The sequence below is a fragment of the Chelonia mydas genome, chromosome 3, assembly GCF_015237465.2.
Source record: "Chelonia mydas isolate rCheMyd1 chromosome 3, rCheMyd1.pri.v2, whole genome shotgun sequence".
NCBI classification, from domain to species: Eukaryota; Metazoa; Chordata; order Testudines; family Cheloniidae; genus Chelonia; species Chelonia mydas.
The window spans coordinates 38,020,808-38,037,831 of record NC_057851.1 but is presented as its reverse complement, the minus strand read 5'-3'; the positions used below and the strand labels follow the sequence as shown (position 1 = coordinate 38,037,831).

The 17,024-nt window shown below is 41.7% G+C and overlaps 1 protein-coding gene across 6 annotated transcripts in view; it reads left to right on the top strand.

Moving 5' to 3' along the window:
* ERICH1 (glutamate rich 1) overlaps positions 1–17,024 on the top strand; it is a 109,145-nt gene that overhangs the window by 7,682 nt on the left and 84,439 nt on the right. For 5 of the 6 annotated variants that reach the window (XR_006289403.1, XR_005224590.2, XR_006289404.1 and 2 more), the window contains exon 2: positions 9,353–9,517. Coding sequence is in view for 3 of the 6 variants with exons in the window: in XM_037894179.2 (XP_037750107.1) it covers positions 9,353–9,517 (165 nt within the window). In the remaining 3 variants the exon portion in view is untranslated. Of the gene's footprint in view, positions 1–2,199; positions 2,368–9,352; positions 9,518–17,024 lie in introns of all 6 variants that reach the window. The other variant, XM_037894181.2, reaches the window with a different exon arrangement.

Below are 17,024 nucleotides of genomic sequence, written 5' to 3'. Positions count from 1 at the left end.
TGTGGCAAACTGCATTAGCTTCAATTTCTAAGTGGTCCTCATGTCACTCCATGCACAGTTTGTTGTTTTTCAGCAATCTAATCTTGAAGTGACCAAGATAAGGATACAGCTCCTATCTATAATAAACTGCAGCACTTTTCTTGCAGATTTGGGTTGGGATGGGGAGGGTACAACTGCTGCGTTAGCATCCAAGAACAGCACAAATGTAACAACACACCTAAAATTGTACAACAGTAGCCCATCTAAGTCCAGCTGCCACCTGAGCCTGGGGGAGAGAACCCAGAGTTAGATATGACTGGTTATCAGAAGGACTCTATATAATATCATATGCAATATTCCAAGGAATGTGAATGTAGGGAATAAGCACTGAATGGAAAATTGCTTGCTGTTCTGGGCACTTCAGTAGCAGACACTGACTCATTGGCAGAAGTTCAGAGAGGAGAATGAAAAATTATTAGGAGACAGGAGGGATCGCTCTAGGAGGAAGGATGTCAAGAGCTAAATATGTAAAGGAGTACTTGTGGCACCTTAGAGACTAGAGCTCTGTTTGGTACAAAGGAACTGTAACTAGGAATAATGGGACTATGTTATGAATAAGCTTAGTCTGGATAAGCCTAGGGTGGGAGGAGCACCTTCTTTACAGAGAAGTTTATTATACTATTCAGTGATCTTCCAAGGAAAATTGTGGAAGCTCCTTGACCAGAAAAGTTTAAAACAAAGGACAAAACCCTTAAGAAGCCCAGTGAAGAAAAATCATGCAATGCTTTTATATATTTTCTTTCTTGTGTGAGAGATGAACTAGATAACCTAAAATGTGTTGGGGTTTTATTTTTTTTTCCATCTGTGTTTTCTGTGTAGACTACCGAATCAAGACAATCTCTCTTTCCCGCTCTCCTGTCCTATAGTACACTGTCATTCCATACTTGGAGGAACAGGTGTTGTTGCATTTTACACATGGAAAGACTTCAGAGGAGGTCCTGACCCCTAGTCGCTTTCCTGTGTAGCCTTTCTTAGTTGAAAAACACTTCTGTGTTTGATGGAGACAGCAATTAAGTAGGGAAAATCTCATGTTTCTAGTCAGTTTTTCCTTTTAATCCAGATGTAATGTGTAGAGCATGTCTGATATTATTTGCTTTCTTTTTGCTGCCCAAGATGCATCTGAATAGGTAGTGGGCAACCAACTGTGTTACACGGCAGGGGTGCTCACAGTATGTATGGCAGGTAGCCAACAGTGTATGTCAGGCACTCCATGCAGAAGGCCTCTGGAGGAAACTCACTCCTCCTACACTGAGCCAAGAAAGGAGCTATTATGATGTTGATTGGGACTTTAATTTTGTGTAATCAACACAAGCAGGATAACTAAACAAACTAGAGTCTCAAATAACTGTTAGATAACTTTAGTAACAACAGGAGAACCTTTACATCTGGAATTTTATGCTGGTGTTGGCCTATAGTGTTAATTTTTGCCTTATTTTCCAATTTCTCTTGTACAGCTTTGGTTTTGATCAGCACTTTGTGCTGGACAGCAAGTCTATATGAGTTACAACTGTCGTTGCATTTCAGTTTTCAGTTTCTCTTACTAATATGGGGTCTGTCTCTTCTGGGAGTGGGTGGCAAGTCTCTGGATACCACATTGTGGTGTTCTATTATGTAGTTCAAGCTTGAATACCTCTCTTATACTGGCTTGCTTTCTCTTTAATGGGGGTTAGTGCTTGGTGCATTGTGTGTGGGGTTTTGTTTTGGTTAAACATTTGTTGCTTTTATTTTTGCAATGTATTATATACCTCTTTCTGTATACGGCTTTTATGTTTAGTTCTGCAGTGACTAATGTTTGTCTAGCAGTTTAGTATCTGTCACAACTTGCTCTCATTGCTAAAAATAGCAGGTGCCTATTGCCCACACAGAGTACCAGGAAAGATAAAACATGTGGTCTGTGGTTGCTGCTTTGGTTGCTTGTACAATTGAAACATCCCACATTTTTAGTGCTTATTTTTTCATATATTTCAGCCTTTCACTTTGACAAGAACCTGTGAACTACGTATAGATTTCGTTTCCCTCCTACCCTATCCAACTAATCCAAGAATCACTACAGCTAAAATTTGTATCTTTCAATCTTGGATTTAAAATGTCAACTGAAAAATCCACAGGCTGTTTGTGACATGATCACACTGAAATATTATCTTGTATTTCTATGTCCAGCTCTCTAGATCCTCAGACACAAAACACTGGGTACTCATATACAGCTTTGGGCACTCAGCGTTTAGAGATTGCACCTGTGAAGTGCTGAATGTTTACAGCAATGGTTCTCAACCTGTGGCTCAGTCGGCACGCAGCTGCGGCCCATGGGACATCCTCAGGGCCATATAGGTAATATTGGATGTGGTAAATATGTTGAGAACCACTGGTTTACAGTGTGATGCTGATCGTCCTCAACTTTCTTTGGCTTGAATGGGACTTCTATTAAGTGCAAACCTTGAATTTGTCATTTAGCACCTTTCAAAATATAGCCTTTCTTTAATATATATTTAACTCTATAAAAGCCCCTATCCAGTCCCTTCTAATGATTGTACAGCATCTGATTGCAATGTCAGAATGATCACACGGTCTTTAAACTTTTCTTACTCCCTGCTGAAAAGTCTCTCCTCCCGGAAATCTATGCAAACTGACACCTGGCAAAATAAATCAACCTTGCAGGATGTCATGAAGGTCAGAGAATCTGGGTTCTCTTGCAACACAGTGTAGAAGGGTGTTCCAGGATTGATGACCCTTGCTTTAAAAACTGACACAAACCCCTCCCATTTAAACAAGAGGAATAAAATCCGACTCAGGAAAAGATGTCAGGATGTGTGGGCAGGAGGGCAGTATGTGCACGCGTGTTTCCAGAATCAGCCTATTTTCTTCAATAGTGACAGTAATAAGCTCATAATTTGTTGGAAATTCTGGCTGGCATTGTGGTTGCATAAATGGATATTTAAATAGATCCCAGGTCCTTTGCATTTTCATTTTATACATGGATACCATAATTTGAGACTAGCTTGTTGTGGTTTGGCAGCTGTTTTTCTCTCTTGAAATCTACATCTGCTGTTTGTATCTTCTTAATTCATATTTCCAATAAAATGTAATTGTTTTTTTTTTTTAAGTCATACTGTTGAAATGGAGCTAAAACACTCCATAACCCTTCATTCTAAATATCATGTGTAGATCACAGCTCTTCATAAAGGAGAGGAAGCCAGGGTACGGAGAAGGAGCCAGGTTTTCAAAAGTGGATTCTAATTTTGGGTGTCAGGCCCTATGATATGCAAGTTCAGATTTTCAGAAGTACTAACTAAGCCTATGTAACTTCAGTTGAAGTAAGTGGGAGCTGTGGATATTCAGTAACTTTGAAGCCAGGCTATCTGCTGGCCCACTGCCTTCATTGTTTGTTTAGATCTTAATCTTCTGCAGATGTATCTGCCTGCTTTTTTTTTTTTAGGTTAAAATTTTGTTTAATCTCCTTTAGTCCATTATATTTTTCTCTTTGCTAATGTTTGAAACACACTCCAAACTTCCAAAGGAGGCTAAATTAGTGTGTTGCTTTTACCTCTTAATGTGTAATGAAGAGCATAGATATAATTTAGCATTCATCCCCATTTTACTCAAGATAAAGCCCCTCCCTCTTGTTTTGATATACTTTGTATTTATCATTGATTTCCATGTGTAGTCCTTTATTTGGTCTTAAAATCACATGACAGTGCACATAATCCAATCTGAATTAATTGTTCGAGTAAAATTTCCATTTATGACTACCAAGTTCTGGCACTGAATAAATTAAAACTATTTTTGTTCAAGCCAAAAAATAACCTTACCTAAAAAGGTTATCTCCTTCATAGCCCTAACTTCAAGTGTTCTCAGATTTATGTAAATATAGAAAATGGTTTCCTAGATTAGAACATGCTTTCATCTCAGAAGGGTTGTAGGGCACCATTGTGACCAGTGCCAATAACTGCTACTGTCTCACTGAGCAAAGAATATATATTCGTACACTGGAGACACACGGCATGGGGAAAATCTTCTCTGTACTTAATATCGCTACATCTTTCCTAACGCTTCTAGGAAGCTTTTCCTTTAATGAATTTAGTGATTGTGAAAGGTGCTGGATTGGAACCAATTTGTTTGTATCCTTATCTGTAGTGGTCACTTGAAAGGGTGACAGAACACAGTAATGCAGTCTCTGTTGTTGTAAATTTGGCACCGCTCTTGAGCACAAAACTTTAATTGGGCTAGATTTTGGTTTGCCAGAAATATAGCAATGCCAGTGAGTAAGGGTAGGGGGAGAGCAAGGCCACACGCCCTGCCATGTGCAACTGCAGTAGGGCTGCTTAAATCAGAGCTTGACACATGGGAAAGGAAGGCAAAGAGAGGGCAAAATGCATGCCTGGTGCACTTGCCCTGACTCCCATGGTACACATGTACACACACAGGTCAGTAGCAGGGCAAGCAAATGCCCCATCAAAATGGGTGAAATAATTTACCCCTCCTTTCCTTTTTCCCCCTCTCCAAAAGCAGGATGTAGGCACTGGAGGAACTGAAACTGAGTCATCATTTCTTCTTGGGGCAACAGGTAGTTGCACCATCCCATCCTCTGGACTGAGTCTAAAGGCTCTCTTACCATTTATTCCCCCCCCCTTCCCCCCACCACATTATTCTCAATACACTTATTGAATAAGAATCTAAGCCAATGAAACTATTCCTCTAGTTAATGAATAGAAATTGTGATTACAGCATAAAATGCCTTTTTCCCCTGAATGTCCCACACTCGTTGTTCATACCTTGTCATTTCCTAGAGGCACAAGACTTCATTCATAGTAAAATAATTTAAGCTTTTAAATAGTGCTGTGAGCCAGTTTAAATATTTAAAGAGAATCTTGTTCTGAATGAAATTATAATGGGTGTATGTATACTATGGTAGATGACTGTTTCCCCTCATGTCTTTCAAGTTGCGTAGTGCTAGTCACCACTAAGTGCCAAACTGTGCTCACTTTTCTGATGTAAGTTGTTCAATTGAAGTCAATAGGACTAATACTATGAGTGAGTTGAGCAGAATGTGTCCGTAAAATGGGACTGATACTGCTAGGGACCTGGCAAGAGTACTACTACTGATGTCAATGGCACTAATTATTATAAGTAAGGATAGAAGTATCTGGCACTACATTAGGGACCTGTGATGGGTTGTCACCCCTGGGGTGCAGTCTGAGAGCTGGAGGAACCACTGCACCCCTCTAAGATACACAGCTGGGTGGGGACACATCCAGCCTAACCCAGGCACCGTTATTATCCAACATGACAGCAGGTGGTACTACCTGAGTGCAAACAACAAACACCAGCCAATTTCACAGCTCCCCAGGCTCCTTCCCCCCACCCCCGCGTATAAACCCAAAATTATACCGTCTTGCATTGTACAGGGAACTGTACGGCGTAAGCTCATAGAGTTTGCCTGCCTCTCAGTGTGGAGTGGAAATGCAATAGGCCCTCTGAGCTAAGATTCCCAAACATTTCACTCCAAACTCACTGGTTTAGATCAAAACATAAAATAAGTTTATTAACTACAAAAGATAGATTTAAAGTGATTATAAGTGATAGCAAACAGATCAAAGCAGATTACCTAGCAAATAAACAAAAGCACAATCTAAGCTTAATATACTAGATTGGATATTAATGGCAGATTCTCACCCTAAAAATGATACAAGCAGGCTGCAGATTCTTAAGGGGCAAGCTGCACTTGCTTTACAGCTTGGAATCCCCAGGTCTTTCATACACAGGCTAGAAATTCCTTTAGCCTGGGTCCAGCACTTCCCTCAGTTCAGTTTTTGTTCCTCAGGTGTTTCCAGGAGTCGTCTTGTGTGGGGAGTGAAGACCCCCAGATGATGTCACTCCCTGCCTGATATAGTTTTAGTATATGGTGGGAACCCTTTGTTTCAAAGGTTGGTTCCCAGGTCAGTTTGTGGAAAAGTACTGACATCCCAAGATGGAGGGCAGCATCATGTGGCCTGGTCACATGTCCTTGTAGAGTCATAGCAGCCATTACTTACAGCAGTGATGGGAAACCTGCGGGCCGCTAGCAGCCCGTCAGGGTAATCCACTGGCAGGCTGCAAGACAATTTGTTTACATTGATCGTCCACAGTCATGGCTGCCTGCAGCTCCCAGTGGCCGCGGTTCGCTGCAGGGACGTGCTGGCCACAGCTTCCCACAGCTGCCATTGGCCAGGAACGGTGAACCACGGCCACTTGGAGCTGCGGTGGGCCATGCCTGCAGACAGACAAGATCAGCAAAATGTCTCGTGGCCCACAATCAGATTACCCTGATGGGCCGCAGATTGCCTGCCTAGAGGGAATACTATTCCTTAAAAATAGCTTTATCATGTATCATTCCATCCTATCAGCCTGTTAAAGTAATAAAACCCCATTTCTCCAGGCAACATTATAATTATTTCGTTAGAATCCCACAGTAGGTTACCCTGAGGATAGATGTGCCTTTTCCTGCCAAAACATTAAAATTGGATCAAAGGTTAGATAACTATCTCCAAACCTATTCTCCTCTGCTCTGTAAAAATCTCTGCTTGACCAGGCATACATCATAACCCAAGAGTGTCACACTCTAGACAACAGCTTTCTGTGACTAAAACAAAATATGGTTTAGGTGACTAAAATACTCAGGCATGCTCATTAGGAAGAAGGCAATTTTAGCTATAGCTTGGTTTTATCTAAATGACCTTTGCATTTAAATAACTAGTAGCAGTTTGTACTGCAAGCGTGAGATGATAGGGTGAGGTGGAAGGCAAAAGGGCATGTGAGAAAGTTGCTACTTTAATAGAAATAATAGTGTTAGCATGTGCTATTGCTACCATTCTCATTGCTTTTACACACACATCATAGAATCATAGAATATCAGGGTTGGAAGGGACCTCAGGAGGTCATCTAGTCCAACCCCCTGCTCAAAGCAGGACCGATCCCCAATTAAATCATCCCAGCCAGGGCTTTGTCAAGCCTGACCTTAAAAACTTCTAAGGAAGGAGATTCCACCACCTCCCTGGGTAACGCATTCCAGTGTTTCACCACCCTCCTAGTGAAAAAGTTTTTCCTAATATCCAACCTAAATCTCTGCCACCGCAACTTGAGACCATTACTCCTTGTTCTGTCATCAGCTACCACTGAGAACAGCCTAGAGCCATCCCCTTTGGAACCCCCTTTCAGGTAGTTGAAAGCAGCTATCAAATCCCCCCTCATTCTTCTCTTCCTCAGACTAAACATCCCCATTTCCCTCAGCCTCTCCTCATAAGTCATGTGTTCCAGTCCCCTAATCATTTTTGTTGCCCTCCGCTGGACTCTTTCCAATTTTTCCACATCCTTCTTGTAGTGTGGAGCCCAAAACTGGACACAGTACTTCAGATGAGGCCTCACCAGTGTCCAATAGAGGGGAACGATCATGTCCCTTGATCTGCTGTCAATGCCCCTACTTATACAGCCCAAAATGCCATTGGCCTTCTTGGCAACAAGGGCACACTGTTGACTTATATCCGGCTTCTCATCCACTGTAACCCCTAGGTCCTTTTCTGCAGAACTGCTGCCTAGCCATTCAGTCCCTAGTCTGTAGCGGTGCATTGGATTCTTCCGTCCTAAGTGCAGGACTCTGCACTTATTCTTGTTGAACCTCATCAGATTTCTTTTGGCCCAATCCTCTAATTTGTCTAGGTCCCTCTGTATCCTATCTCTACCTTCCAGCGTATGTACCTCTCCTCCCAGTTTAGTGTCATCCTCAAACTTGCTGAGGGTGCAATCCATACCATCCTCCAGATCATTTATGAAGATATTGAACAAAACCGGCCCCAGGACCAACCCTTGGGGCACTCCACTTGATACCGGCTGCCAGCTAGACATGGAGCCATTGATCACTACCCGTTGAGCCCGACAATCTAGCCAGCTTTCTATCCACCTTATAGTCCATTCATCCAGCCCATGCTTCTTTAAGAATACTGTGGGAGACCGTGTCAAAAGCTTTGCTAAAGTCAAGGAACAACACGTCCACTGCTTTCCCTTCATCCACAGAACCAGTTATCTCGTCATAGAAGGCAATTAGATTAGTCAGGCATGACTTGCCCTTGGTGAATCCATGCTGACTGTTCCTGATCACTTCGAGGAGAGGAAAGTGCTTCAGAATTGATTCCTTGAGGATCTGCTCCATGATTTTTCCGGGGACTGAGGTGAGGCTTACTGGCCTGTAGTTCCCAGGATCCTCCTTCTTCCCTTTTTTAAAGATGGGCACTACATTAGCCTTTTTCCAGTCGTCTGGGACTTCCCCGGATCACCATGAGTTTTCAAAGATAATGGCTAATGGCTCTGCAATCACATCCGCCAACTCCTTTAGCACTCTCGGATGCAACGCATCCGGCCCCATGGACTTGTGCACGTCTAGCTTTTCTAAATAGTCCCGAACCACTTCTTTCTCCACAGAGGGCTGGTCACCTCCTCCCCATGCTGTGCTGCCCAGTGCTGTAGTCTGGGAGCTGACCTTGTTCGTGAAGACAGAGGCAAAAAAAGCATTGAGTATGTTAGCTTTTTCCACATCCACTGTCAGTAGGTTGCCTCCCTCATTCAGTAAGGGGCCCACACTTTCCTTGACTTTCTTCTTGTTGCTAACATACCTGAAGAAACCCTTCTTGTTACTCTTAACATCTCTTGCTAGCTGCAACTCCAGGTGTGATTTGGCCTTCCTGATTTCACTCCTGCATGCCCGAGCAATATTTTTATACTCTTCCCTGGTCATTTGTCCAATCTTCCACTTCTTGTAAGCTTCTTTTTTGTATTTAAGATCAGCAAGGTTTTCACTGTTAAGCCAAGCAGGTCGCCTGCTATATTTACTATTCTTTCTACACATCGGGATGGTTTGTCCCTGTAACCTCAATAAGGATTCTTTAAAATACAGCCAGCTCTCCTGGACTCCTTTCCCCCTCATGTTATTCTCCCAGTGCCAACAAGACACTTTAAGCAGTCTTAAGATGCTTGTGTAGCATTCTTGTAAAATGTTCTGTCCTGGCTGCAGAGGATAGCAGCGTACAATTGCTTCCACCAGCTAACATTTACTCCTTTAGCTCGGGGCGGAGGAATGCTGGCTATTCCAGGTTCAAAATTTCACTGATGACCCTTGAGGATGGGGGGTTTACGTGCAGATGGGAGCTTGCGCTTACAGCTGGAGGAAAGGGAAGCAACTCTTAATTGATTAGAGGGTTAAAAAAAGGATCTCAAAATACAGTGACTTACATCTATTGTAAAGATGTTTCTACTTTTATTTATTATAGTTATTTTTATTATCCCATAGTGTTCATAGGGAAAGTACTGAAGAGGCTCTTCGCTGCTACTCCCTCCGCTTCTCATGTGCCTGTTCCAAGTGGAGAAGAGATGGTACTAAAAACTCCCACGTCAAAACCACAGCAGAAGGATTCTGAGAATACTCAGGCTTCATCAAAATGTGCCAGTTCGCCAGGTAATATAATCTGCTAATTACTGCAATGTGAAAATACTTGGGTTTTGGTCATAGTTTTTAAAGAGAAAAAAGTTATATATGAACACACAGTGCAGAGCCTTGTCCTATGTATGCACTGAGCCCCAAATTTTAAACACAAAATTACTTTTGGGTTTACCCATCAAGTTCCCTGCAGTGCATACCATTCGGCATCTTGATCAAACTAAATTTTTCACTGACAAAAAAAAAAATCCTTTGTTAATGCAAAGTTAGAGTTGCCTGGTGGTATCGTGTGTCCTTCCAGAATGTCAAGTTCAGCAAGACTCAGAAGTCTGAGAGTTAAGGTATGCACCAGAGCAACCTTGATTTTTGTACATCCTGGTTTTCAGAATTCTGAGTTTTGTTGAACTTGAAATTCTGGAAAGGCACATGATTTTACCAGGCAACCTTAACTCTGCACTAAGAAAAGGATATTTTGTTAGTGAATTTCCTAACTTTTTTTTAAACATAAAAACGCTCTTTGTAGGAGTTCTTTGTTTGGACAGCTGTAGTTATTACAGAGGTGTACGGTAAAGATGCTACTGTGACCTGCTAAAGGCCAAAGATGCAATGTGATTCCTAAGTGGTCTGTAGTTCACCCCGCAGTACGTTTTGTTATAATGTAATGGTTTGTACTTTGAAATGTTAGGAGTGTGGAGTGGCTGACAGGACAGGGAGAGAAATTGCGCATTGACTGTTACAGAATGTTGATAGACTTTCTGTGTTGGTTAAGCATGTGAGAGAAGACTGTGTGTGTCCTTCTCTACACAGAACCTTCCCCATATTTCCAGCTAACCCTCCCCTTCCTGTCTTGCCAAATCATTATACTCTAGAAGCAAAGTTGTCCGTTGCTGTTTGGTGCCCATTGCTGGTGCAAACAAATCATAGGCAGCACTTTTCTTTGTTACATAGGCAGAGCTGTACATTGAGTTGCTTCTCATGGGGAGAGGACTGTGCTGGACTGGCAGAGAGAGGAGGTGGTGATGGCAGAGGCAGTGAAGGGATCAACATGCAGCCAGGGTAATCATTGCTCTAGCTAGGCTCACCCACTTAATCTCCACTCCTAACCAGCCTGCCTGTTCACACTGGGAAGACATGTACCTCAACTTTGTATTTCGTTGGTTAGCCACTCTCCTTGTTCTGGAATGCTCCTAGGCGCCACTCTTCAGTCTAAACTCTGTGTCAGTTATGTTTCAGAATAATTACTCAGAACCCAAACTTACCACAGCCCAGTTCTCCCCTTCGACTGCTTTTGCTGTTATCGCCTCAACTCCCCTCTCTCTGCCAGTCATGGTGGATAATCATGAGTTTCCAGTGCAACACTGTGGCTAAAAAGGCTGTGATCCTTCGATGTTGTAACAGGGTGGCCTTCTCCTTTAAAGGCCGGAGGCCTGGGGGCAGCCAGCCCTGTTTATTTAACCCGTGAACATGAATGAGGGTTATGCTGTACTCCACGAGCATGTAGTGTTAACTCATGAACTAGTGGTCCTCCAACTATGCTGTTCTTTGGACATGTGTACTTGTGCTTAAGTGACAAATTCAGCAAAAAAAAAAAGTTTCAATTTAGTGTGACAAACATATTTTTCCTCTATCAAAAAGTATGTGGGTAAAATGTACCCCAAACATGTTGTACTGTTATCCTGTATTTTTAGTAGTTCTATATACACTTTTGCCTCTAAGAGAGTATCTTTTATTGTAATAGTGGTGACTGTCTTCCTCACTAGCAAGCTGTTTTTTAACATAAATGTAACTTGCATATGACGATTAATAAAGTATATGTGGGGTAATGTGGGTATGTTGCAATAACTCATGAACTAGTGGTCATCCAACTATGTTGTTTTAGGACATTGCATATACTAACTGATAATGAATTGCAGTGACAGTAGTTGCTGCATACAATTACAATAAGGTAGAAAGTTCTCCAAGGATGTATGAAAATTGCATATGGGCCCACGCTGAATGAGACTCCTGCTAGCTCTTTCAATTTCCTAGTTAAATAAGGTCTTGTTGTGTTTTTTTCATCATAAACATTAAAGAATTATTCTTCACTTCTGAATACACTTGCTGGACAGTCCCCCACAACATAATTGATGTAACTTTCTTTTTTTCTCAACACTGGATGGAGATTAATCAGATGAGGCTGAGAAGGGGACAGCTGTTGGCTATAAAGAGTTGTGGGGGGATGGAGGGAGTAATACAGAGAAGCTGCAGGAAAGAACCATCTACTGCTGTGGCCCTGTGGAAGACAGACTGGATGGGAAGTCCTAGGACTGAAGTAGTGGCTGGGTAGAAAGCCCTATCTGGAAGTTTTTTTTTCCTTTGTGAGTTTGTGGTTGTTTAGCCTTTCCCTCCAGGCTCCAATTTTTATCTTAAAGTATAAATGATTAGGGGACTGGACCACATGACTTATAATTCCCCAGGCAAGTGAGTGAGATTGGTAGTGTACAGATGTATAAGCAGGGGAATCATGTATGAATAGGAGGTCTATATTAGCTCCTTTAGCAACTGCTCCTGGAAATCCAGTTCTGGTGTCTGCAATTCAAGGATATGGATGAGTTGGAGAGGGCTCAAAGAGCCGTGAGGTGGATTGGAAAACAAGCTCCTCAAGTCTCTCATTATAAGGCATAATCTACTTACCTTAACAAAGAGAAAGTTAAGGGGTGACTTGAACAGTGTCTGTAAGTACCTATATGGGCGAAAATATTAGATAATAGAGGGCTAGCAGACAAATGTATGACAAGATCCAGTGACTGGAAGTTGAAGTTGGACAAATTCAGACTAGAAATTAATATTAGCCAAGATGAGCAGGTATGGTGTCCTCTGTTTGACAGAAGCTGGAAATGGGCAATGGGATGGCTCACTTGCTGATTATCTGTTCTATTCATTCCCTCTGAAGCACCTGGCATTGGTTGCTGTTGGAAGACAGGATACTGGGCTAAATGGACCTTTGGTCCGACCCAGTATGGCCGGTCTCATATTCTTAAATAAGGTGCAAACTTTTAACAGTGACGATAATTAAACATAGAAACAATGTAACAAGGGTGTGGTGGATTCTCAATCAGTGGAAATCTTTAAATCAGGGTTGGATTTTTTTTTTTTTTTTTTTTTGTAAAGGATGTGCTCTAATTCAAACAGTAATTAATTCAGTGAAGTCCTATGGCCTATATTATACAGGAGGTTGGACTGGATGATCACAATGGTCCCTTTTGGCCTTATAATGTGTGAAATTGTTTGCCGATTACTGCTGACCCTCTATTCTCTCTCTCACATGCACGCACACACAAACTAGTCAGACTCCCTCACCACTGCTCCAACGTTCTGTTCTCTTGCCACCCCAACCTGAAGCCTTCCACATCTCTGCCGCCTCCCCCATCATGGAATTCAGTCTCTGCAACAAGGCCTTCTTGCAGTGTGGAGGAGGAGGAGAACAGTGCTATAAAGGTGACTGAAATGGCTCCCCAGGCATTCAGATTTGTTAGGTGATCTCAGCCTAATTTTTTTTTCTAGTCTCGATTAGGAACTTCCAAATAATATTTGCACGGTCACTGACTAAAGTGCTTTATATCTTCAATGTCCTTTACAGATATTAACTACTATTTAAAAGAATCCTACAATGTTTGTGAGTAAATATCTTCATTCTCCAACTGGGTAAAACATGAGGCATATAGAAGTGATTTATCTCGCTTTGTCGATGGCAGAACTGTGATTAGAACTGAGGCGTTCTAGCCCTGAGTCCTTTTCTTATACCAGGCTGCAATTCAAAGCTAACACCTTCCAAAAAGATGTCTTGTTCCTATGTAAAATAGTAGGTAATTTCACATGGACACGAATCTGTCTCTTCTGAAGACTGTTGCTGTGTTTCCTTTAGACTTCATGCATGAACACAGGCTCTTTTTTTAAAAAATTACCTTCTCGTAGAATAAATGTTTCTCTCTAAAGCCTATGAATAAACTTCTCTGACTAGAGTTTCCTAAATGTGCAAGAAAAAAAGCCCAAAACACAACAATCCCCCTTTCTAGGAGTGCAAACATTGATATTTGCCCACTTTATGACCAATAAATCCTAATAATGACTTGTTTCAGAGTAGCAGCCGTGTTAGTCTGTATTTGCAAAAAGAAAAGGAGTACTTGTTGCACCTTAGAGACGAACAAATTTATTTGAGCATAAGCTTTCGTGAGCTACAGCTCACTTCATCGGATGCGTTCAGTGGAAAATACAGTGGGGAGATTTATATACACAGAGAAAATGAAACAATGGGTGTTACCATACACACTGTAAGGAGAGTGATCACTTAAGATGAGCTAATACCAGCAGGAGAGCGTCGGGGGGGGGGGGGACCTTTTGTAGTGATAATCAAGGTGGGCCATTTCCAGCAGTTGACAAGAATGTGTGAGGAACTGGGGGGGGGAGGAATAAACATGGGGAAATAGTTTTACTTTGTATAATGAGACATCCACTCCCAGTCTCTATTCAAGCCTAAGTTAATTGTATCCGGTTTGCAAATTAATTCCAATTCAGCAGTCTCTCGTTGGAGTCTGTTTTTGAAGTCTTTTTGTTGAAAAGTGACAATTCTTCAACAAAAAAACTTCAAAAACAGACTCCAAGGAGAGACTGCTGAATTGGAATTAATTTGCAAACTGGATACAATTAACTTAGGCTTGAATAGAGACTGGGAGTGGATGTCTCATTATACAAAATAAAACTATTTCCCCATGTTTATTCCTCCCCCCCCCCCCCCCCAGTTCCTCACACATTCTTGTCAACTGCTGGAAATGGCCCACCTTGATTATCACTACAAAAGGTCCCCCACCCCACCACCCCACGCTCCCCTGCTGGTATTAGCTCATCTTAAGTGATCACTCTCCTTACAGTGTGTATGGTAACACCCATTGTTTCATTTTCTCTGTGTATATAAATCTCCCCACTGTATTTTCCACTGAATGCATCCGATGAAGTGAGCTGTAGCTCACTTCAAGCTTATGCTCAAATAAATTGGTTAGTCTCTAAGATGCCACAAGTACTCCTTTTCTTTTTAATAATTACTTGATAGTTGGAATTCTGATAGGGATAAATATCAGTGCTCGTGTTTTGTTGCATTATCACTGTAAAGATAAACAAAGAACACTAGCACAGTAAGAGCCCTATTTTTGGAAAGATGCAAAAATAGGAACTCATTGTAAAAGTCTGTTTTAGTTTTTAAAAACACTCAGGCAGCACCTGCCTAACTGTTAAAAAAAAAAAAAAAAAAACACTTTTCATAATGTATGGTTTTAAATAGGATACAATTTTTAAAATTTGTTTTAATTCTCCCAAAAGTGACAAATTGGTAGTACTGCGTAGTATTAGTCATGTGTTGCTGCAAAAGTTCTGGGGCGAAAGCTCAGGAAAAAGCCCAAAATAACTGAGGAACTCCAGAGAGAAATCCATGTCCTTTGTGGCGGATGACTTGGAGAGTAGATATCATTCACAAGCTCAGTCTAGTCATTATTCCCTTTAAGAAAAGAAAGCTGTTTGGCACTGGAACTAGAAGTTCACTTCTGAATCTAAGAAACACTTGTATCCTTCTCTGCCTTTCTAGGGGGTTCTATTTTTTCCTATTTCTTAGGTCTACCCAGGAAACTAGTATTTTGCCTTTGGTAGCTATCTTTTGGTCTTGAAGGTGCTTATATCCCTACCTGTCTAGAACATTGTACAACTTTTTCAAATTCAAAATTGGTCATGGTAAAATCTTCACTCTTTGACAACGGTCACATTGGCTGAAATGATTGGAAAACTGAACCGTGCTGATATTAGTCCTCTTCAAGTACAGACAGAAAGACAGAATTGTTCTCCATCAAGCTTCCCAAAGTGTTTTCAAATGCCATATTAAATAACATGTTGCAAAACCTGTATCACATCAAAGAAATGCCTGGCAACATGAAGTTTATTAGGAAACTTGTTTCATATGGGCACGAGAGACTCACTTTAATAGACAGCATTAAAACTTTACACCTCCTGGCTGATGGAAGTAATATTCTTGGCTTCTGACTTTTGTTAAGGCCTGACCTAGCTATAGCAAGGATAAATATTGGGAAAGATGGTTTCTCTTGAAATCTGCAAAGCTGGAACCTGATGGGTGGGGGTTTTTGTCTTTAGAGCTCCAGTCATATGGTGGAGGGGCTTTGTAAGTAAGTAGATAGACTATAAAGTAGGCTTGCTCACTTTTGACAACATATTTCTAAGGGCGTCTTAGAATCATGTTTTCTCTTGCAATTGTCTACACTGTCTCACTTGATCTGCACAACAGCCTCATTTGGGATTTGGTACTGATTGAGTCTGAGAGGTGCTGAGCAGCAGACCTGTGCTGAGGAAGAGGCTGAAAAATAATTACTCTACGAACAGGATCTGTAGTGTTCAATTATTCTCTTCTCTGCAAAGCCCACCATCCCACTTGGCTTTTTCTTTTTCTTCACCACTGAGTAAGGGAACTGAAGTGGTTTAAGGTCCTGCAGAAACAAGTCACTTGAATTCTTTTGTCTTTTCAAGTCTGAAGCAGCACTAATGGGGAAGGGAAGCAAACTTAACAAACATTATTTAAGTTTAATTAAACAGCTTACAGTGCAGCATAAAAGAACTGCATGTAATACTGTATAATTGACCAAAGTACAATTAAAACTCTTGAGAGTATAAACTTCATTCATGATGAATTTCTGATAGTGAAACAGGCTGAATAAATTCTTTTATATGAGGAACTCCTGTTTCTTCTTTGAGTAGTGTCCCTGTGGGTGCTCCACTTCAGGTGTCAGTGCGTCATTGTGCCGCAGATCAGAGATTTTTCAGTAGCAGTGCTCAATCAGGGCGCACGTGCGTGGTAGTCCTCTCAGGTGCCATTGGTGCCTCATGTAGGTTGCACACACCCTGACCCTTCAGTTCCTTCTCAACTGTCCTCAGCTGCAGACGGAGCCTAGTGGCAGTGCTGCTTTTTTGTTTTTTCTCTCTAGAAATAATTAGATTTGTTTAATTAGTTACCATTTTACCCAAAACCACATGGGAACTCACAAGAGGCCATTCTACACACACTCGATGTCAGACGAGCCATAACATTTTATTTAGACAGAACCAAACCGTTCCAGAAATCCCCAAGACTTTATTTCCACAACAGAACACTCCAAGGGCTGAACACTATATCAACCGGAGACTATCTAAATGTATCCAACATTGCTATTGACTGCGCAACAAGGAACCCCCACTGGGGATCTGATCCCACTGTACGCATGACATGGCCACATCTATAGCCTTCCTGAACAATGTCCCTCTAATAGATATATGCAGGGCTACCACACGGGCCTGAGAGCACACCTTTGGAAAACATGATGCCATCACTCAGTGCTCTGTCAGATACTATACTAGGCCTTACCATGCTTTCTGCAACAACACACATGACACCAAAGCTCCTACCATCCACAGCAGGGCACTGCTCTACAGACACCTGAAGTGGAGCACACACCGG